The sequence below is a fragment of the Mesoplodon bidens genome (genome assembly GCF_964165515.1).
Source record: "Mesoplodon bidens genome assembly, chromosome: 15".
NCBI lineage: Eukaryota > Metazoa > Chordata > Mammalia > Artiodactyla > Ziphiidae > Mesoplodon > Mesoplodon bidens.
Genome location: NC_138171.1, coordinates 33419549 through 33441275, shown reverse-complemented (window position 1 = coordinate 33441275; position 21727 = coordinate 33419549). Strand labels below are relative to the sequence as shown.

At 46.4% G+C, this 21727-nt stretch overlaps 1 protein-coding gene across 2 annotated transcripts in view; it reads right to left on the bottom strand.

Moving 5' to 3' along the window:
* The window catches only part of LMTK2 (lemur tyrosine kinase 2), a 79610-nt gene that overhangs the window by 7926 nt on the left and 49957 nt on the right, over positions 1 to 21727 (bottom strand). For both annotated transcript variants that reach the window (XM_081255498.1, XM_081255499.1), the window contains exons 7-11: positions 19994 to 20130; positions 12829 to 12913; positions 11776 to 11897; positions 7351 to 7500; positions 3109 to 6070 (exon numbers count right to left, since the gene is read on the bottom strand). In XM_081255498.1, coding sequence (XP_081111624.1) covers positions 3109 to 6070; positions 7351 to 7500; positions 11776 to 11897; positions 12829 to 12913; positions 19994 to 20130 — 3456 coding nt within the window. The remainder of the gene's footprint in view (positions 1 to 3108; positions 6071 to 7350; positions 7501 to 11775; positions 11898 to 12828; positions 12914 to 19993; positions 20131 to 21727) is intronic.

Here is a 21727-nt window from a genome sequence, read left to right as displayed (position 1 = left end):
ACATTTAAAGGAGTTGAAACCCTACAAAATATGTTCTCTGACCAAAATGGAATTACACTAGAAATCAGTAGCAGAAAGGTAAAAAAAAAAAAAATCTCCAACCCTTGGAAATTAAACAATATTTTTTATAAATAATCCGTGGGTCAAAGGAAAATCAGAAAATGTGTTGACGGACTTCCCTGGTGGCTCAGTGGTTAAGAATCCGCCTGCCAATGCAGGGGACACAGGTTCGAGCCCTGGTCTGGGAAGATCCCACATGCCGCGGAACAACTAAGCCCGTGTGCCACAACTACTGAGCCTGCGCTCTAGAGCCCGCAAGCCACAACTACTGAAGCCTGCGTGCCTAGAACCCGTGCTCTGCAACAAGAGAAGCCAGCACAATGAGAAGACGGCACACCGCATCTAAGAGTAGCCCTTGCTCACCGCAATTAGAGAAAGCCCGCGTGCAGCAATGAAGACCCAACACAGCCAAAAATAAAATAATTAATTAATTTAGAAAAAAGTCAATCATGTTTCTATATACTGGCAAGGAGCACATGGAAACCAAAATTTTAAAATTACCTTTTAAATTAGCTCCCCAAGAAATGAAATACTTAGGTATAAATCTAACAAAACACGCAGAGGATCTGTCTGCTGAAAACTACAAAACACTAAGAAGAACTGAATAAATGGAGAGACATAATGTGCTCATGAGTTGAAAGCCTCAACATAGTAAAAATTCTCCCCAAACTGATCTATGGGTTTTATGCAACTCCCATCAAAATCCCAGTAGAATATTTTTGTGAATATAGAAAAGCAGCACACAGGCTCCCAGGCTCCCCATCTGCCCCAGGACAGGCAGTCCACCTCACACCTCTGGGGGCTCCTGGCTGTAAGACTATGACCCAGGTGTCCCAAGCGTGGTTCTACACGGCTCCAAGGCCACACTGCTGAGCCCCGGCCCCGTCGTTACAATGACCAGCGCTGTGATGCATGGGACTGAGCTCAGAGCTCATCTGCCCTGTGACAGGCTGGAGGGCAACCACGCGGCCCGTTAATTGCAAGTAAGCATCACTGTCCACCGTTTTGGCCTTGAGAACACTGTGCATCCGGAAGGGGCAGTGTGAGAGCTGAGGGTCAAACACCCCGCCAGGCTCACTTAGGGCCCACGAGAGGCATATGGGAGACCACCAATGTGTGGGGAAGCTAAGGAGACTCTGTGCGTGAAGTGCCAGCACCCAGACCACTCACTCACTGTGCCGTGATTTCACGAGAAAGTTGCGTTACATACACTAAGTGTGCACCAAGCATTTGCTGAACCAATGGTGAAATAACCAAGACACAGAACTGCCAAAACCCAGGAGTGCTCAGTTAAAACTCTGGAGTTAAGGTACTGAAACTATTCAAACTACTTCAAAACCAGCTCATTAAGCTGCACAGTAAGAGCAGGAGAAAATCTACCAGCCACCTGCCTGAACCAGCAGGTAGTTGTTACTCCAAGGAAACTGCATGGAACACATGAGAAAACTAACTAGAGATCACAAGAAGGAAGATTCTCAGGACTTCATTCTGGACTTCACCCACTTTCCAACTTTCTCTACACTAAGCCTCTCAAATCTCACATCTATTAAGCATGTCTTACACTTGATTTCTGTACCTTCGTTCTCATGCCTTGAATCTCCATCTCATGCCATCATGCCCTGTCTTCTGAAGCCACCAAAACATCACCTCCCCCCCAGCCAAAGTCGTCACACGAGTGCAGCCCTTCTGTAGCCCAGGCGGGGGCTTCCACGGGAGCCGAGTCCATCCCTCTGCTGCAACTAGACCCCCAGACATCTTCCCCAGCCCTCACCCACACTGCTCACGGCACACACTTTGTAACTCTTTCTATCCCACCTACAGATCATCTGCTCTGTGGTGAAGTCTCGTACAATTCAAGTTCACAGAGAAGGTGAAGAAAGGGATACGTGAATTCGAAAGACTGATAACAAAACACAAAATCTGGGGCCAGGTGATCCCTTGTCTCTTCCACTCTCAGTGAAAAAATGGCAAACCAGTTTCCTAGGCTCCCTGAGCCCTCAGGTTCTGAAGCTGGGATGTGTATAAGCCTCCTGGCCCCTCTCACAGATCTGATGAACTGAGGTTGGGGCCAGGAGTCTACTTTTTCTTTTCCCAAACACTTAACTACCTCTACCTTCCCTGCCCCACATGCCACAGTTCAAATTTTTTTGAGCGACACCGTAGAAAGAGAACACACAGAAGCGACAAAGCGTAAAGTAACAAGCAACTGAAAGCAGACCCAGCTCCCAGGGAAGAGGCGGGGTAGCACCCAGGACCCCCACGGGTGTGGGCAGAGCCTCAAGTGTGGGGCCCAAGAGGCCCAATGCTGAACGAGAGGCTGAGATACCAAGGTCTCGGTTCCAAGGACTAAATACAAAGGGAGGGCAAGCAGATCCAAGAAGAAACCAACAAGGACTCCCATGCCTTCTAGAATGGGAGCTTCACTTATAATCCAGGTGATTCAAGAAGCAAATTCAAGGGCTACAAAGACTAGTCAACAAAGAACATTAAAAAAAAAAAAAAGCTTGAATTGTAGGCTGCTTCATTTTTAAAGAAGCCGAAGGCTGGCCCCCTGAGTGGTGACAGCAGCAGCCTGCCCAACCGCAGGGAGGAGGGCAGGGCCAGCCCCGGGCCGGGAGGGCCACAGACTGTCCTGCTGCCCCGTCCCCGTCCCCACTCCACAGGCAGGGCCGCTGGTCGGTGTCGCCAGGGCTACATGTGAGCCTCGGACTGTTCGAGCAGCACCTGCACGCTGGGCATTACTGCCTACTGTTAGAGTATAAAAATCTGGTCTGGAAAGGGTAAGCAACTTCAGCAGGACTCTGCCAGGACACCCAGGAAGAGCACGCAGATCTTCTTCCCGTAATGTAACGGGAGTTTCCTGTGCAAACCCCATTTCTGCGTGTTCTTGGAACTGACACTGTAGCCAACCCCAAATTCCTTTTTCTGAGTAACCACAAAACAATCGTGGCCTTGAGACGGCAATCGGAAAAACCAAGCACGCTCGTCCCCCTAACACGTTCTGGAATTCTCTAACAGGACAACCTGGAGGTGACAGGCAACAGATACCTGGTCAAAGAGATAGACTGTGACATCATCGAAAAACGTCACTGCCTTCTTCTCTCTCTTCCAGTCGTCGGGCGGCTGGTCCGCGGAGGCTGGGGCTTTCAACAGGCTCCGCAGGTGGCGGCCGTCCTCACAGCTGAGGACCACAGGGACTAGCTGCTCCGCCTCGTCCTCCGACTCGGAGCTGAGGCTGTGCAGCGTGAAGGCCCGCAGGTCCTCGTCCGAGTCGTCGCTGTTTTCGTCCTCCTCATCCGCGTCGATTCCGTCCTCAGTGAGATCGAGCACCCCTGGCACGCTGAGTTTCCCCAGGTACTTCCCTTCGACGTCTGGCTCCTTCAGCTTGGGGCCCTCGGAGTGGCTGCGCAAGGCCTTCTCCACCATCGGGGCTGCTGGGCCGCTGGAGCGGAGGGGGGCATCTGCAAACGCCAGGAGTTCGTTGGTGTTGGTTCCGGCGGAAGCCAGCGTGCAGGGGGGCGCCTCCTGGGCCTCGAGGTCATCCCCGCTGCTGAGCTCCGAGTTCAGTGGGCTTGAGGGGCTGCCGGCCTCACTGTCCTCGGGAGGATGCATCTGTCTGGAAGCGTCAGCGGGTGCTGGTTCTGCCGCTTCTCCTGATTCCAGGGGACTGGCATTCTGCCGAGCAGGGGGACACCTTTGGCCAGGCTGGCTGCTGCTGGTTTCCAGGCAGCCGTCCGGGGAGCTGGGATTCTGCTCTGGGGCGCCTGGCTCAGGCAGGGGCTGGTCTGCTCCCAAGGCCGATGCCGAGGCTCCCGGGACCCCCTCCGACTTCTTATCGGGCTCAGAGTCATTGTCTGAGAAGTAAGCGGAGTCTCGGTACGAGCCCTGGCAGCCGGGGGCGGAAGTCTGAGAGGTGACCTCTGCACCCCTGTGGCCATCGGCTGTGTCTGAGACGACGATGACAGGGGTGGGAGGTGGCCCTCCGCGAACGCCGTCGCCCACCGAGTCTGCGTCAAGGGCTATGGTGCCGTCGGGGGCCGGGTGCAGCGTCCACTCGGGGGACTCCAGGTTCTCCGTCTCGTAGCCGCTGTCCGCAGGCTTGTCGGGGGGCAAGAGTCTCTGCGGCGTGTGAGGGCCTAAGGAGCCCAGTAAAACCTCACAGACGTCCACTGAGTCCAGGGAGCCTGGGGTCTCCACGGACTGCTCCGAAGTCGGGATGGGCGTCGACAAGCTGTCCTCTAGAAGGCTGTCCTGACTGGCAGAGTCCAAGGAGAGGGCAGACACCAAGCCCCGCTCCTCTGTAGCAGCATCTTTACAGCCCAACTGACTCAGAGCATCCATGGCCTCCAAGGCTCTCTCAGGCAGGCCTCGAAGGCAGTGGTCTTCCAAAGGTGGTTGACTCTGTAAGTTCTGCCTCAGTTCTGGAAGGCTGTTCTCTATACTCACCTTACTGGCAAAAGTGCTGTGGACAAGGCCTGAGTCGCTCTGGGTCAGTCTCAAGGCCCCCTCCCTCTGGGGAGTCAGGTCTCGGGACCTATCGCCAGTGGGAGGTGTGTCCACTGGGGCGGGCGCGGAGTCTGGGTTTACCTCTTGGCAGACACTGTTTTCACGGACACCGACATCCAGACACATGGGCTTGGCTCCACCCTGCTTCAAGGACACACCTGGAGGGACATCGTGAGGCGGCCCCTCTGTTTTGAGCGAGGTAGGAGGTACCTGCACCCGCGGGCAAGGCAGCGAGGCCGTGTCCCAAGTGCCGTCCTTGGGCGCCACGCCCGGGCCCCTACCCTGCGCGCTGACGTTTTCCTGCAGCAAAGAAGAGCCTGGTTTATTTTCAGCAAACTTAAGCTCAGCATCTAGAGAGTTTCTACTCGGACTTTCTAATATGGTTTCAGGAAAACCAGCATTTCTAAGTTCTGTTTGAAGATCATTTATATGTTCTTTGCTGGACAAGGAGTCTTTCAGTAAGTTCTTCTCTTGAAGAAATAAAAAGTTTTCTGACAATTCTTCAACATCCAGCTGATCAAAACCATCTTGGTGCACGAGGTTTCCTGATGAGCAAAGAGGCTCACAGTCAAAAAGCTTACGGGGCTTTTCTTTCTTCAAATGGCGTGTAATTACTGACTCTCTGGGGTCATCCAAACTTGAGCTTAAGGTGGTCGGCTTAAAGTCAGCTTGGACTCCATTTAGTTCCATTAAGTCAAATATTTTTTGGTGACTGGGCAAAGCCTCTGATTTGTCAAGATCATTAAATATACTGTCGAAAGGGCTCTCGGGGCCCTTGGTAACATGCACATCCTCGGGTACCCTGGCATCCTTGGGGTCTGTAGTGTTCTGGAAGAAATCCTCATCTGTACTGGACTCCTCAAATTCGACATTCCTGAGGGTCAGAAGCTGGGATGCTGTGTCACCGACCCTTTCTGGATTATCCATTTCCGTTGTGAGCAGTGCAGGTGGGTAATCTAGCTCCAAGTTGCTACCGCTTTTTTCTTCTAATTGGATGTAATAGTCGCTTCCGACGGAAAGGTTGTGGGCATCAAAGACAGGCACTACTCCGGGGGCCCGCAGGGGGACGTCCTGGCCACTGTCATCTTGCTTCCCGGGTCCGGGATCTGAGAGAGGACTCTCAAACGCTTCGGTGGCAAAGAAGATGCCGGTGTAGGACACGGCTTCGTCTGGGGGGCCCCGGCCGCATTCCTCGAAGTGGTCGTGCTTGGCCGCCTCCCAGACGTACTCGAAGCTCAGGCCCTGGCTGGTTTCGGTCACGGTGAGGACCTCCTCCATCTCACGACCGAGCCGGTCCCTGGCAAAGTGGTCGAGGATGGGGAAGGCGGCGTTACTTGCAGCATCTCTGTTGTTTGTGTTTGGCTTGAGTGCATTCCACTGCTGCTCAAAGTCGACTTCCGGGTCCCTCTGGCTTTGCATCCGCAGGTAGGTGAGCAGTCTGTGCACATCCTCGGCCGCCGGCCTCTTGTCTGGTGACAGCCAGCAGAACTGTAAGACTTCATACCTGAGCGACACAGACAGGTGATTAGCAGATGGATGATAAATTGTTTTAAAATAAGGAAAGACCTCACAAGGGCCCCTGGGCCAACTCAACACCCCAGAAGCCTCGACACTTTAATCACTGCCGACCACCTGAAGGGGTTCAGCTCACGGTGATATCAATGTGAAAGGGAAAACGGAGACAGAGGAAATCTGGCCCGCTAATTTTCTGTGTCCTCAGGACACTGCACAGTGTCACTGCAATTCTTTTGCTTTGTCATCTGTTCTTCTGGCGTTTTCCAGGGACTTAGCCACCGAATTTAGAAACAGTTCTAAAATGCTCTCCTCTTAACACAACCGACATAGGTATTCTGCTTAGTAAAAGATGCACGTATCTAATGTTCTGCGATTTACTCACTTTATTTTGCAAGAATTCACAGACAGATGCTGTTGTGACTAATCTCTAATTATTCCCCCAATAAAAAGTGACACCATGATCTCCTGCAGCACATGGTTTCCTCAGATCATGCAAGGAGCTGAGGGTGGAGGGAAAGAGTAGAGAAAGAAGCCCAGAGACAGTGGCAACCAGGAGCTGGTCCTCAAAGGGTTGGCTGAATACAGCCAGCATCTTAAACTGTAGCCGTGAGTGGAAGGGAAGACAAGGACGATGTCATGGTATTAAATTTACAGCGTGTATGTCCAGTTATTCTGGGTGAGTTAGTTCTAGCAAGTAGGGGGGCTGAGCAACACCCACACAGAGGGGCACCGAGCTCCAGGGGCAACATCAGCTGGGCACAGGGTGATGCAGACAGAGGCCTTGACACAGGTGAGCCCGATCCTAATTGGAATCCGAGTAAGAACTGGTCTGGAGCATCATAAGAAGTAAATATGTTTTGCAAACATCAGCATACATTATGCAAATGAGTCTCACGTGCCAATTTAAATATGATCATGTCTATGCCACCCATCTCTCTTCTTGCATGTCGGGTACCACTTAAACAAACAGCCTCATTTTAAAATAATTCCACAACAGGAAACTCCCTTAGAATTGACTTTTCTAATTAGTTCAGACTTAACATTTTTCTTATTGCATGTAATACATAAATTCCTGCTTGTTCTACACATTTTTTAAAAATAGCATTACGTTAAAAAAAATGGATGTTAATTCTAAAATCAGTCATGAATAATATACAAACGATTGCTTTTCATAACGTTTACTGTTCAAAATTAGAGAATACATAACTAAGACCCATGCAGACAGGATTTCCTTATCTTCTGAAAAGAACGTGACGTGAAGTTACCCACCATCTGTCAGAGTAAGGCTGCTCCAGCTGGGGCTTTGGGAGTTTTGTGTCTCTCTCTCGAATGACCTGGTTGAGAACCTCTAAGTTGGAAAGGTTGGAATAAGGCTGAGCGGCATTCTCAAAAAGCTCCCAAAGTGTCACACCCAGGGACCTGCGGAAAAAAGAACACGGTTATTTCTTTCTCTCTTCGGATGTCAAAGTTTTAACACCTACATTTTTACTTGTACAGTCACTAGTAATTTCAAGCACAAGGTGTCTACTGAAAAGGTCACTCAAGATAGCTCTTTAACATGATTTTAAAAGCAAGCATTTCCATTAAAATGAGGACCACAACAAGAATACCTCCTCAGATTTACTAACGGAATATTAATTTAGGAATTTTGGCCAATGCAAAAAAATATGAGTTGGAGCTAAGAGGCATAATTACATGGAGAAGCGAATATGACCGTCAACCTTAAAACTCAAGAAATTAGAAAGATCATCACGATGACTTTTAAGAGTTCAGCAACACAGCTAGGTACAAGGTAAATACACTGAATTCTGAGATTTGGGGTGGGGAAAAAACATCCCATTCACAACAGCAGTAAACGTCGGAAATCTTGACATGAACAATCCTTCCCCGTTTGCCCCATGTATTTCTTGCTGTAGCTATTCCTGAGTATCTGGGGCTTCATGCTCTTCGGAAGGATGCCCCCCACTACTCTGCCAGAAGCGGCCACCTGCCCGAGCCCCTCACCACCTCCAGGTGCACAGCCATCACCACGGGCAGGGCCAACCTTCGCAGTACCCGGCCCACTCACCCGCACGCCCAGTGCTGTCCCCATGGGAACGGCCTCTGTGGCTGAAGCCAGAGGGACACTTCCTCTCCGTTTCCTCTGTGTGATCCCTGCACTCGTTCCCACCACCTCCACTTCTGCCGCATATTACAGTCTATTTTCTGCAACGGCTCCCAAACCCGGCTGACCGTCTGTGTCATCTGGATGCTGGTACTTAGGACCCTCGCCGCCCCACCCACCCCGAGGATTCTTCGTTGGTGGATGCAGGTGTGGCTGCATCTTTAAAAAGCTCCCTCATGGTTCTGACGTCCAGCCAGGTTTGGCTATTGGTTTCCGTGACTATGATCAATACCCACCAGAATGCTTGTGTGAATAATGAGCTGTACTTGAGTAAATAAGTTTATTATTTGACGTGGTAGAGTACAATATAATGTATGAGTTACACTCTCTTATACTAATCTCACAAATCAGTGAGAAAAATCAACATATTCAGTATCTAAGTGGAGAGGGCATTTCAACCAAAGGAAATAAAAGGACCCAAATCTCCCAATCCAATTCAAGAAGGGAGAAGTTTCCCTGGCACAGAACTGCTAGGGGCAGAGGGCTGTTTTGGATACAAAGAAGTTTAAGACACTGTCAACGACTTTAGGGAATTAACAATGTATTTGACAGAGGAAAGTAAGAAGTTTACATGAAATGCTGAAGACCACAAAGGTGGCCTATGATTAGGGGCAAAATGAGTGTTATCAGCACCAAGCCTGGTTTGACCCTGGGCGCGTACCTCTACCTCTACCTGCCTTATTTTCTCCAAATCCCCGATGTAACTACCTTTCTCTCTCCCAGCAAGGCCTGTTCCCAAACCAATCCCCTCCCCAGTTCTTCAGAGACCGTGAAGCATGGGTTTTCTTCTTAACTCCCCACTCCCCTGACTCCTAACATCTTCCTTGAGCATCCCTTTCTCCTGGCACAGGCCACATAGAAAGAGGAGACGTGTGCCCACCCTGCCCTGCAGCTCTCTATTCCCTAGTCTTTCCCGCCCAGTCTCCTCGGGGACAAGTGCCATTGGCCACCGCCAGCATTCCCTTCTCTCCAGCTCTTTGCCTCGCACTGGCCTGTGTCTCCCTGGGGACCAGCAAGCCTCTTTCTTCTGGGAAGAAAAATGTCCTGTAGCTCTTATCCCCTCTTCCACCAAACTCACTGAGAGAGGACCCTCTCAGTCACCCCTGGCACAGGGCAGTTTGGTCCATTCCTCTCGTGGAAGCTGGCACCACTGCCAGCCCTGCCACCAGAGGCTGCTCAACCTGTCAGAAACAAGGGGGAGGCTCTGTCTCTGGGAACGCAGGCTAAGTTTTCAGGTCAATCACCCTGCAACAATAGTAAAAATATGAATGAAGCATGAAAAGCAACTTCTTAAACACAACAAACAGCAGATAAGATAGCAGGGAATTACCTGGACAAAATCTAGAGCTTAGTGAACTAAGCAGAACACTAAAACCACCTTTGACTGCAGCATCTGCTGAAGCACAGAACTTGGGCTTCTGTGTCTGTGGTGTACCAGGCTCAGTGGGGGTGATGGTGGCGGTGGACAGGCCAAAGCGCTGGGCCTGCACAAGGTAAGGGGTCTCACAGAGACCTCCTCACAGTGGGAATAAACCTGCCCCCTGCCTCTCTCAGGGGCCTGGAAGGCAAGCTGCCTTGGCACTGAGGTCCTGTGAATGAGTGGACACATGGGAGCGTGAGTACGTGTGTGTGTGTTGGCGGAGGAGTGTAGTCCCAAAGAAGTTGTAACCACAGAGCTGGCCCTTACTTGGACTTACAGCCCAAACTCACACCATCTGAGTGCTCTAAAAGATCTTGAGCTGGATACATAAAGCCCTGAATTAGAGTAGTTCCTTACATGATGGGACATCCAAGTACCTGACAAAAGCAAATGTGGACCCTCTCTGGAGAAATGTTTCTCAATTCTAGGTTTCCAAGATCCTCACCATAAAAAAGTCCCCAAGGAAACAAACCACCATCAAGAGCCAGCAAGATCAAATCCACAAAGACTTCAGATACTGGAATTATCTGATGTAGATCATAATCAAATAGACCTCCTAAAACCAAAAAGCCAATATCTGAACTACAGAATTCAGTAGAGAGATTTAATAGAAGAATAGACACAGCTGAAGAGGGAATTTTAAAGAGAGAGAGAATTAGTGGATAGAGCACAGGTCTGAAAAATTATCTAGAGTGTGGCACAGAGAGTAAAAGAGATGGAATATATAAAAGAGAGAATAAGAGACAGAAGACAGAGAAAGAAGGTATAACACATATCTAAATCAGACTTCCAAAAGGAGAAAAAATGGGGCAGAGGCAGTATTTGAAGGGTAAATAAGGGCTGTGAACACCAACCTAAGATATGAAAAGCCAAATAAATCCCAAGCAGAAAAACAAAAAAATCCACACCAATACACATTATAGTGAAGCTACAAAAATCAAAAGACAAAGAGAAGAGTTTAAAAGTAGCCAGAGAGGAAAAAGTCACGTTACCTTCAAAGAGCTTAGGGAGATTTACAGCTGACTTCTCAAGAGCAACAATGGAAGCCAGAAGACAGTGGAGTGAGATCTTCAATATGCTGAGAGAAAATAACTGTCATCAAGTAAAAATATACTTCAAGAACGAGGACAAAATAAAGGTACACTCAGACCTACGGAGAAAGACCTGAGAATCTATTACCAGTTGAACCTCACTAAAGGGAATTCTGAAGGACATACTTCAGACAAAAGGAGAGTGATCCCAGATGGAAGGTCTGAGATTTAAAAAAAACAAAAACAAAAAAAACAGCAAAGTGATTTGATTACGTGGATAAACCTAAACAAACACTGATGCTAAAAAAAAATAATAGTAATGTCTTGTGGGGTTAAAAGAAAAAATCAACATACCCAACAATAATGACATATAATTGCATGTGTGTGTGTAGAGTAAAACTAAACCAAGTTAAAGTATGTTAAAGTAGCCTGGGGTCCTTGTATTGCTCAGAAACAGGGCCAAGATGAGAACTACTATTAGACTAAGTTAAGTGAAGTATACATGTTATAATTTCTAGGGTAACCAATAAAAGTACAGGAATAGAGTATACAGCTCCCAAGCTAAGAGGAAAAAACAGTTTAAAAAAAATTAAAAGAAGGCAAGTAGAGAAAAAGAAAATAGAAAAAGCAGGACAATAACACAAAAAAGTGTAAACATAAATTAAGGAAGCTGTAATAGAAATTGCTAAAGACTCAGATACATTTTTTCAACTTCCATTAAACTGACATACATCTCACTATTACATAATGGTCCAAACCTTTCTGTTTTTTCATTCACTTCAATAAATATTTACTAAACATCTATTATAAGCCAGGCCTTGTAGTAGGCAAAGAAAATAGCCTTGGTTCCTGCTTTTATAGAGATTATTACTGTCAAATGGGTAAGAGAAAAGTTAACTGCATCATGGCAACTGTGATAATTGCTATGATGTCAATAAATTGTTTTTTTTCACACCATCAGGCACTCTGGTGTTCCTCCGTCTTATTCAATTACCTTCCCTTAAGAAAGTACTTGAGAAGAAAGAAGTCAGGACTTTGCTAACAACAAAAGCCTAACAGAATGATAAATCAATACATACCAGATATTACTATACTTAGTTTGATCTGCAGTTAGTAGTCTGTCTTGAAAGCTGGTTACTAATTCTGGAGCAGTCCATCGCAGAGGGAAAAACTTTTTATCATCTGTTTCAATATAATCCTCCTGTTTTGTTAGAAAGCATACAGAATTTTGAATTTTATAACACTTTTAGTGAGCTCAATGATTTAATTCTAGGTCATTCTCAGAAAACACAAACTCCACCCCAAAAAAACATGTCAGAAAAAGAAGGCGGCATGAGACCGACTTTCTGGGCAGAAGGTGGGTGAGGGTTTCCCTGAAGCCTCCTGGGCCTCATGAGCTGGTCTCTGAGCCATGAATGTTTGCTCAGTCATCCTTCCTGGAAAAGGAAGGTACGCCGTGTCTGATGCACAGAACACAGACTCTGAGCAAAACATCTTGTAAAATATGCTGGGCCGTATCCCCGAACAGGGGAGTGGGGTGGTTAATGAGTAAGAGCACAGGCTTTCCAATCAGACAGACTGGCTGAGTCCACGTTCAACCATTTACCAGCTCTGTGACTCTGGGCAAGCAACAAACATACTGAGCCGTCTTCCTGATCCGTAAGATCAGGAAGACACACCTACCTCCCTTTACAGTGAGGATTACATGAGATCGTGCAGGCAAGTACTTCATAGTGCCTGGGTGGTATACAGCAAGCGCTCAAGACGCTAGAGCTACCATGCAAAGAACTGACTTACATTTGAGTGATATTTTTTTGCCCCACATTATGGCACCTCACTCAGCTGGGCTACGCAAACACACACAAATAAAAATCTCGCATACTTCATTTATTTTCTTTGGGGATACAGTTGTAACAGAGTTTAAAAATCCAAATCCCAAGCTTACAGAATTTGAGCTGAAATTTTACTGAACATGTAACAGAGAAATATTTATATGACGTGTATTTTATTATACAGGTAGCAATAATTATTTACCCCGCTTTCCAAAAAGGCATGGCATTTTGTGATATGACCACCTCATGAGTATGAAATTAAATCAGGTCAAGGAGAGGACCCTTAAACCTTTGGCTTACCTTGTACCTGTTGAATCCTATTCCATAATCTCCCACTTTCACATTTAAGTCCGAGGTAAGAAAACAATTCCGCAGGGCTAAATCACTGAAAACAGAAAGAGTGAAGTGAACACGAGAGCAAGGAAAATCAACACCCAGGATGACGTGACATGAAATTGCTATGGCTAAAGGCTTTCTTGAGTAATCAGTTAGTGTACTGAGCTCCCTGCTTAATAATTTGTGTTTTAAAATCATTTTTCACAGAAAAAGGTAATACCATATTCCTAATTACTTAAAGAATGGAGATGATCAGATTTTTTTGTAAATCACTCTGACTGCTAAGGTTAAACACTGACCATATCCGTACCTTGTTCTGCATTAATACCAGATTTATGGCTCATTTCCTAGTATTTTTAGAGTTACCAAGAAAGAATTCTAAGTTGGCTAAATTGTCTGAATTTTTAAAAATAACTTGCATTACCTGAGTAATAGTCTAGCAGTAGTCTCTTTAATGTAAGTAAAGAAGAATAAAGTTACAATTTCAAGCACCTGAAAATAATCTACATTATTAAAAATGTTTGGTTTTTAACTCCTTTTTCAAAGATATGCAAACAAGCGTTATAAGGAGACTCTTTCCAAATCACTCTCATCTCTTCCAAACTCCACCTCCCCAAGAGGGAGGCAAAGAGCATATTTTCAAGACTCACTTAAAACAACTTACTTATATAGTTTATTTAAGAACAAGTTAATTTTCAAAAACACCTAATTTGCAAAGTAAAAACTACTTTTTCTAAAGGAACTTCCCCATAAAAACAGCAGATTACATTTTTTAGATTTCAGCTTTACCCCTTAGAATCTTTTTAATTATCAATTGGCACATGAATTAAAAAGCCACTAAATTAAAATACAATCGGATACGTAATTTATAGTTTTAAATCACAAATAAAAGTAATCAGAAGCTGGGCCTCCCTGGTGGCGCAGTGGTTGAGAGTCCGCCTGCGGATGCAGGGGATACGGGTTCGTGCCCCGGTCTGGGAGGATCCCATATGCCGCGGAGCCGCTGGGCCCGTGAGCCATGGCCGCTGGGCCTGCGCGTCCGGAGCCTGTGCTCCGCAACGGGAGAGGCCACGACAGTGAGAGGCCCGCATACCGCAAAAAGAAAAAAAAAAAAAAAAAAAAAAAAAAAGTAATCAGAAGCTGAATTTCTATAGTCCAAAATTTAAAACGTTTGTCTTTATATGACTGTAGAAGACCAAAAACTTTATCAAATTCTTATTTCCGATGATTTTAATTTCCAAAGCTCACATGTCTGAAATATAACAATAATGAGGATGAGGACAGCAACAGCTAAGGCTGATGCACTTCAGTGACAGCCTGGTGTGTACAACAACACTGATCCAATCATACAATAATGGCTAATGTGCGCCAAGCACTTTACACAAGGTGTTTCTCTAAGCACCTGACACATATTAACTCACTTAATCTTCACGACAAGCCTTTGAGGTGGGCACTATTATGTTCCCCGTTTATAGAAAAGGAAACTGAGGCACAGAGAACTGAAGTGACTCTGCCAGGGTCAGTATTTCCGCCTTTCACCATCAATAACCACCACCACCAATCCATTATTACCAGTCAGAGCACAGTGCCGTGCATGCAGCTGCTGCTCAATAAATGTCCTGATCTCAACTTCCAGTTAGATGTGTTCAATTCTACTTTACACTATGCTTACAAGCCGTATTTTCACGGTGCACCATCCAGAAGACATCAGGCCTGTGGAGGCATCTGGGGAAACCTCGGGACACCCCTACTGTTATAGACAGTACACAGGCACACGTGGGAGATGCTGCGGGTTTGGTTCCAGACCACCACAATAAAGCATATCTCGCAATAAAACGAGTCACATGACTTTTTTGCTTTCCTAGTGCATAGAAAAGTGATGTTTAGGCTACACTGTAGTCTACTGAGTGTGCAAGAGCATTATGTCCAAAAAAGAAAAAACAATGTATAAACCTTAATTAAAAAATACTTTATTGCTTAAAAAATGCCGAAATAATTACAATAAGTAACATCAAAGATCACTGATCACAGATCATCATAACAAACATAATAACAATCAAAAGGTCTGAAATATTGTGAGAATTACCACAGTGTGACACAGAGACAGGAAGTGAGCAAACGCTGTTAGAAAAATGTGCTGACAGACCTGCTCAGCAAAGGGCTGCCACAGGCCCTTGATTTATAAAAAACTGCAGCATCTGCGAAGCGTGATAAAACAAGGTGTGCCTGTAGAAACTTCCCATCTCAAGGAGAGAAGTGGTCCCTGTCTTTTGGAGTGAAGGAAGAAATGGAGGGGGGCCACATGTGGGCAGGAGAATACAAGGCTCTAAGGCAGCCTGACCCTCTGGACCAAGAGCTGCCCCAGTACAGCCCTGCGGGTCCTGCCGCAGACACCCTGGGCACCTCCAACCAGGATTTCTGGAGCCCCTGCAAACAGATCTTTCCATTTATTTATGAATTTATTTATTTATGGCTGTGCTGTGTCTTCGTTGCTGCACGCGGGCTTTTCTCTAGTTGTGGCAAGCGGGGGCTACTCTTCGTTGTGCACAGGCTTCTTACTGCAGTGACTTCTCTTGTTGCACAGCACAGGCTCTAGGTGCGTGGGCTTCAGTAGTTATGGCAGACGGGCTCAGTAGTTGTGGTGCACGGGCTTAGTGGCTCCGCGGCATGTGGGATCCTCCCGGACCAGGGCTCGAACCCATGTCCCCTGAATTGGCAGGCTGATCTTAACCGCTGCGCCACCAGGGAAGCCCCAACAGATCATTCTCAACCTCCCCAACACCTGTGTCCTAGGACCAGAATTAAAAGCTAGGTGCCAGCGTTCTGGCCGGGGCGTGCGCGTGTCATCTGTGGCGGGGCAGCAGGGCGAGGCCAGCAGGGCACCTGCAGAGCCCCTGGCACCTTCCACTCAGGCCACTAGAGCCACTCCAGGGCCACCCAGCTGCCTCCCTCCTCGCCTCTCTCCTCGCACATGTTCCCTGCAGGTCTTCAGATACAGGAAAGGAGAAGCTTAGATAAAAGATGAAAAGTTACACCTGCAAAAGACCTGCGGCTCTCATTATAAACGACACTGTGAAACTCTTACACAATTCAACTGTTGCTCTCAGAGAAGGAGGAAGTGCTTCTCATTACCTGAAAACCAGGGGTAATGAGAAGGAAAACAATGGTGTGACTGAGAGAATTTCTTCTAAACCTGCTCCCTCCCTCTACCCCAAACATCCCGTCACCAGAGTACAGTGGCAAAAGCACTGCACAAAGTCAGAGACCTGGGAACGAGTCTTGGCTCCACTGCTAAGAACTGTGTGACTTCGGGCTAAGTCAATTCCCACATCAGAGCCTCATATTTCCTTGCCAGAAAAAGGGGGGGGGGCTAACCTGTAAGGGTTAACTCATACGGTTTTTATAAGAATAAAATTTTTTTAAATATGAAATGTTTTCAAAACATTGAAGTGTTATCCAGATTCTAAAGGATGATATAATTCAATTCAAAATTAGTAAAAATAAACATTCTCTGAAGGCCAATAACATGCCAAGCTAAAGAATAGGAAAACGCAAAAGTGTAACTTTTTAATGGCAGAGGTAACTCTTGACGTCAATGGCTGGTTTGGGTCAGGAAATACAAACATACCCAATATATTCTTCCTTCAAGTTGAAAAACAGGTCTAGTGGCAAAGCTGCCAAGGGATCCAGCCCTGAAAGGCTCTAAAGCTCTGGCCCCGTCCCCCTTGGCTGGCAGCGCTCGAGGTGGCCTCAGCTGTCAGTGGGACCCAGCCACGTGAGCAGAGCCGCCAGACACAGGAAGCGTGCGTTCACAGAGGAAAGGGGTTCTAAACAGCTTCCCATCCCGAGTCACAAGGAAGCATCACCACTTGTTCTCTGCTTCCACTGGAATGAGAGTGTACCCCTCTCCAGGAGGACTGCTCTCATGGAAACGGCTCAGTGTGGCTGGAGCCACTTCCAAAACCATCCTCTCCTCTATTTACGTTACCACTTAGGGTCTCCCAAAGACCCTGAATTCCTGATCAAAAGAGCAACAAACGGGCTTCCCTGGTGGCGCAGTGGTTGAGAGTCCGCCTGCCGATGCAGGGCACACGGGTTCGTACCACGGTCCGGGAAGATCCCACATGCCGCGGAGCGGCTGGGCCCGTGAGCCATGGCCGCTGGGCCTGCGCATCCGGAGTCTGTGCTCCGCAACGGGAGAGGCCACAACAGTGAGAGGCCCGCATACTTCCCCCCACCAAAAAAAAGAGCAACAAACAACCGAAAGTTACAGAATACTCTTCTAGGGCTTGGCCCATGTTACCTTATGTAATCTTGACCAGAGCACTTCAGGGCAAGATTATTCCCATTTCATAGAAGAAACAGGCTCAGAAGGATTAAGGAACGTGGCTCACACTGGTAAAGCTGAGGAGAGGCCACTTAACAGCACCAACCTGCCGTTGGCAGCCACGAAGGTTTAAAAAGAAAAATCCTTACGTGGGTTGTGAAGAGACTCTGCCACTTACCACTTGAAGGTGGGGTGCAGCTCACAGAGATACAGGTAGAGGATTGAGGCAAGAGGACTCCGACATGGCACAAAGAGGCAACTCTGCTTAGGGTCTGGACAGCTTTCACCCCTGCTTATCAAGTCAGCGCCCATCATGCTTCTCTTCCCCGACACACAGCACAGCCAGCCCACAGGTCTACAGCCGTCCTTCCTAACCCTCTTACACGTACCTTCTGTGTAAGCTGGGTTATATGAACACTGGGCTCCTGTAACACTGGACACCCACACTCTTAGGGCTGGATGACTTAGTCACCTCGGTGTTTCTCAGCAGAGAGTAACTTTAACTTTAAAACTGGGCAAATCCTACAGAGGTCCTTTCATGCACAGCTGCCACCTGGGTACTCCTCAAGGCCACCGTCACACAGGTCTCCAGCTATGTGAGCCACCACAAGGCCCACACTGCGGGCTGGATGCCCTGTGCACTTAGCTCGTTGCAGTGACCTGGTGGTTTCTCATGGGAGCTGCTCCTTCAGGAAGACTGACAGGCTGGGGACAAGAAGTCCCAGGCTCTTGGCCAGCAGGGCAGGATGGTGTGGAGCATAACACACTGGCAGCTCCTGCTGTTTATGCGGCCTTCACGAATGTCACGTGTTTGACTGCAGAAACACAGGCTACCCAAGACCCAGGCATACGTCTCCTCTTAGACAATAAGTAAAAATAAAATTTAATTGGAGGTGCTTTACTAGATCAGCTTCCAGTTGGACATGTAGGATATTCTATTTTCAACCAACACAGAAAGTCCGACTTTGAGTTAGCAAACAAATATTCTAAAGTCCAACTTAAAAATACGCTACTATGTATTCAATACCTTATAATAACCTATTGATATAATGACAAATAATCTGAAAGAAATATATATATATAACTGAGTCACTATGCTGTACATGTGAAACTAACACAATGCTGTAAATCAACTATACTTCAATTTTTAAAAGATGCTATTACTATGTGCTACCAACAAAAAAATAAAGCACAAAATTTTGCCCCAAATGGAAATTTTACATAAAATATGGCTACTTTTTAAAATAAAATGAAACAGTTGTCAATGGTTTCAAGAATTTTCTTTACCTTGAGTTTATGCACCTGAATTAAATCCAAACCACATGAGTAAATTTATCAACTTTATTTGTTCTAAAGTTCACAAGATTCTAAATTAAGTAAAACTTTAACCTAAAGAAATTCACAGGAAGATAACATTTACTCTGACATCTTTGCCAATTTTTAAAATACAAGAGTAGAAACCGACTTGGGCTTTAAACACAATTTCTAGCTGTCTTTGATAACTTTATGTTGCTGACTCTGATATGATATTCTTTTTAAATGCTCCATTCTCCAAAATCTAAAAATTCCTACACCAAGTATTAGGTAATAATTATCTGTGTTTCACAAAAGATTAACAATACAAATATGCTGGGAATTAACCTGTCATGAAGTTAAAAAACAAAATATAAGATTTCTCCATTATAAAACAAATAGATCTTTATATTTTGAAGTTTTGTGTAAGGGTTTCTGCCTTGGGCCTGAAGAAACTCATGATCTTCTGGGTCTCTTAAAGCACTTTATCGGAATGATTTGCTCACTATGCAAGTCAGACAAGACAGATGTGTAAGAAAAATGTTAATTTTCCTTCTTCCCACCCTGAAGTAATGTTGAGAATTTGATAGGTATTTTTCCATGTCTGTTCACACACACACACACACACACACACACACCTACAAATACAAGAGTTTTTTTTAGTGTTGTCATATTATAAATATATTCCTGTGCAACCTGCTTTAAAAAATATATAATACTTCATAGACATCCTCCACATCAGTACACACAGGTGCTCCTTTTCAGGTCTTTGGATTGTTAAGAGTTAAATGACTTAAAGTCAACTAAAGAGACACTGCCCGGTTTGTCCAGAGACCTGAGAAATAATTTTAAACATAAATCAGAGCTCAAAAGGCTATTCACAGAATCATCATCTCAGACAGGACTCAAAGCCCTTTGTTGTTTTAATTACGGAAATTACATTGACGATCTGAACAAGATACGATGCGCTCCAGAGAGCTGCAGTTATTCAAGTAGGAACAGAAAGGCTTGGACAGGAACGTGTTATCCCGACCACTGTGCTGCTCACACACAACCCCCGATCACCCCCAGCCTGGCCTGGGTGGCGTTGGTCGGAGACCAATGCTGTGACCTTCTATGAGAAGATGATGTCAGCCCTTCAGATCCCTTCTTCCCATCTCTGGAACGGGAGGTGGGCCACACCGTGAAACCCAGCGGGTAGAGTCGGAGCCTGAAGCTGACAGGAGGAGGATGCAAGACCGGAACTGTTCCCTCTGCACTCTTTCGCATTCTTTGAAATTCTGGGACTAATTTCTAGGCCTTAGGCTGTATTAAGGCACTCGGTTCCCCGGGAATTGGTTTAAATGGAGCCCAGCTCAACCCTTATTCTGACACTGGGCAGGAGAGGACACCTTGTTTATACATCGAGAATTCACGTTACAGCTGGTCCTCCTTAAGCTTCCTGCAGGGCCTCTTCCCACATTTTTGGGGTCAGCAGTGCCGGAGGTGCACGTGAGCAGAGGGACCCACCTGTGCAGGAAGTGCCGCTTGTGCATGGCCGCCAGCCCCGCCGCGATCTCGCACGCCAGCCTCTGCAGCAGCATGGTCTGCGCGTCCCCCCGCGCCGGCTCGGGCTCGCCACCGCGCAGGTAAGCCTTCAGATCGCCCTGCGGAAACCAGCCCAGGTCAGTTTCCAAAGAGGACCGGGGGAACAAACGGGCATCTCCACACACGCCTCAGCTGACCGAGATGGCTAAGATTACTTATTGGAAATTATTTCGATTTGAGCTTAATAAAGAATAATCTCACCCTGAACAAGTTTGAAATTACAAAAAAGCAATTCTAACCAAATACTTCAATGGTAGAGAAAACACTATTCTCCTTTTAGGATCATTCTAAATTAAACATTAGTTTACCTTTGTTATATAAACACACAGACAACAACAGTTAAAAAAGATAAATTGGCAATAATGCACAATTTAAGTGCAGAAGTACAGAAATTTCCAGGTAACTAAGAGATGAGATGGAGAGTAAAAGAAGTGCCATTCACACCACCTTCAGGGATTCCAGGAGAACATCACATCACAAAGGCCACCACCAAAGCACTCATGAGCAACAGAGAGGGAGATGAGGAAAGAAACATGGGTGGAAGAGGAAGAAAAAGTACTCAGCACCGGTAACTGCTTCAGTTCTCTGCCGGCTTCCTGTGTTGCCCAGAGACCACTGCGAGAAAGTACATTCTAGCCACTCCAGAAAAATTCGTTATGTTAATTTAAATAAGCCTGTCCAAAGGACAGCAGCACAGGCAGGAAAATGGGCAAATTCACATTTAGACACCCAGCACACGTGTTTCAATGCCGAGTACCCCACGTATTCGCACAGGACTCCCCTATCTTATCCTGTTTTTGTTTCATGACTTTAATTTTAGGGCTGTATGTCTTGGGGGATTATAGTGTATCTCTTTTGGGAAATACACCTTTGAGGCAATCTTCCACATTCTGCTTACCACATGATTAAGTATTTATTGATGTGATTTAACTCCAAGTTTAAGCTTTATATAATCAGTTAATAAAATTTAGAAAGCAAGCCAACAGCTTTCACTTTTCTTTACATCTGAGTCAAAAAAGACTCCAGAGGAAGGAAATGTTTCTCAACTAATTAAAGATTCTGATACATTTCTTTTTTCTTTCTTTTTTTTTTTTTTTGTGGTACGCGGGCCTCTCACTGTTGTGGCCTCTCCCATTGCAGAGCACAGGCTCCGGACGCGCAGGCTCAGCGGCTGTGGCTCACGGGCCCAGCCATTCCGGCATGTGGGATCTTCCCGGACCGGGTCACGAACCCGTGTCCCCTGCATCAGCAGGCGGACTCTCAACCACTGCGCCACCAGGGAAGCCCTGATACATTTCTTATAACTGCTACTGAAGATAGCAAATTCCTCCCAGAATTAAACTTTAAAACACAATATTCCTTTACTAGCATTTGTCCACACTGAATAATAAATACATTCTAATGAAACTTCTAGGTCCACACCAAGAATCTAAATTCGTTTTCATTCCCAGTTTCCATCATCTTGATATGAACAATAATGTTGACATCAATAACTGTTACCACTGGAGCTTTCGAACGTTTGCCAAGCACTGTTCTGGGAGTTTCCACACCTGCTACCCTCAAATAACTCTCACAATTTAAAACACTTTCCAGATGTGGAATAGGCTTCGGGAGGTTAAGAACTTTGCCCAAGGCCACAGAGCTAACAAACAGTGG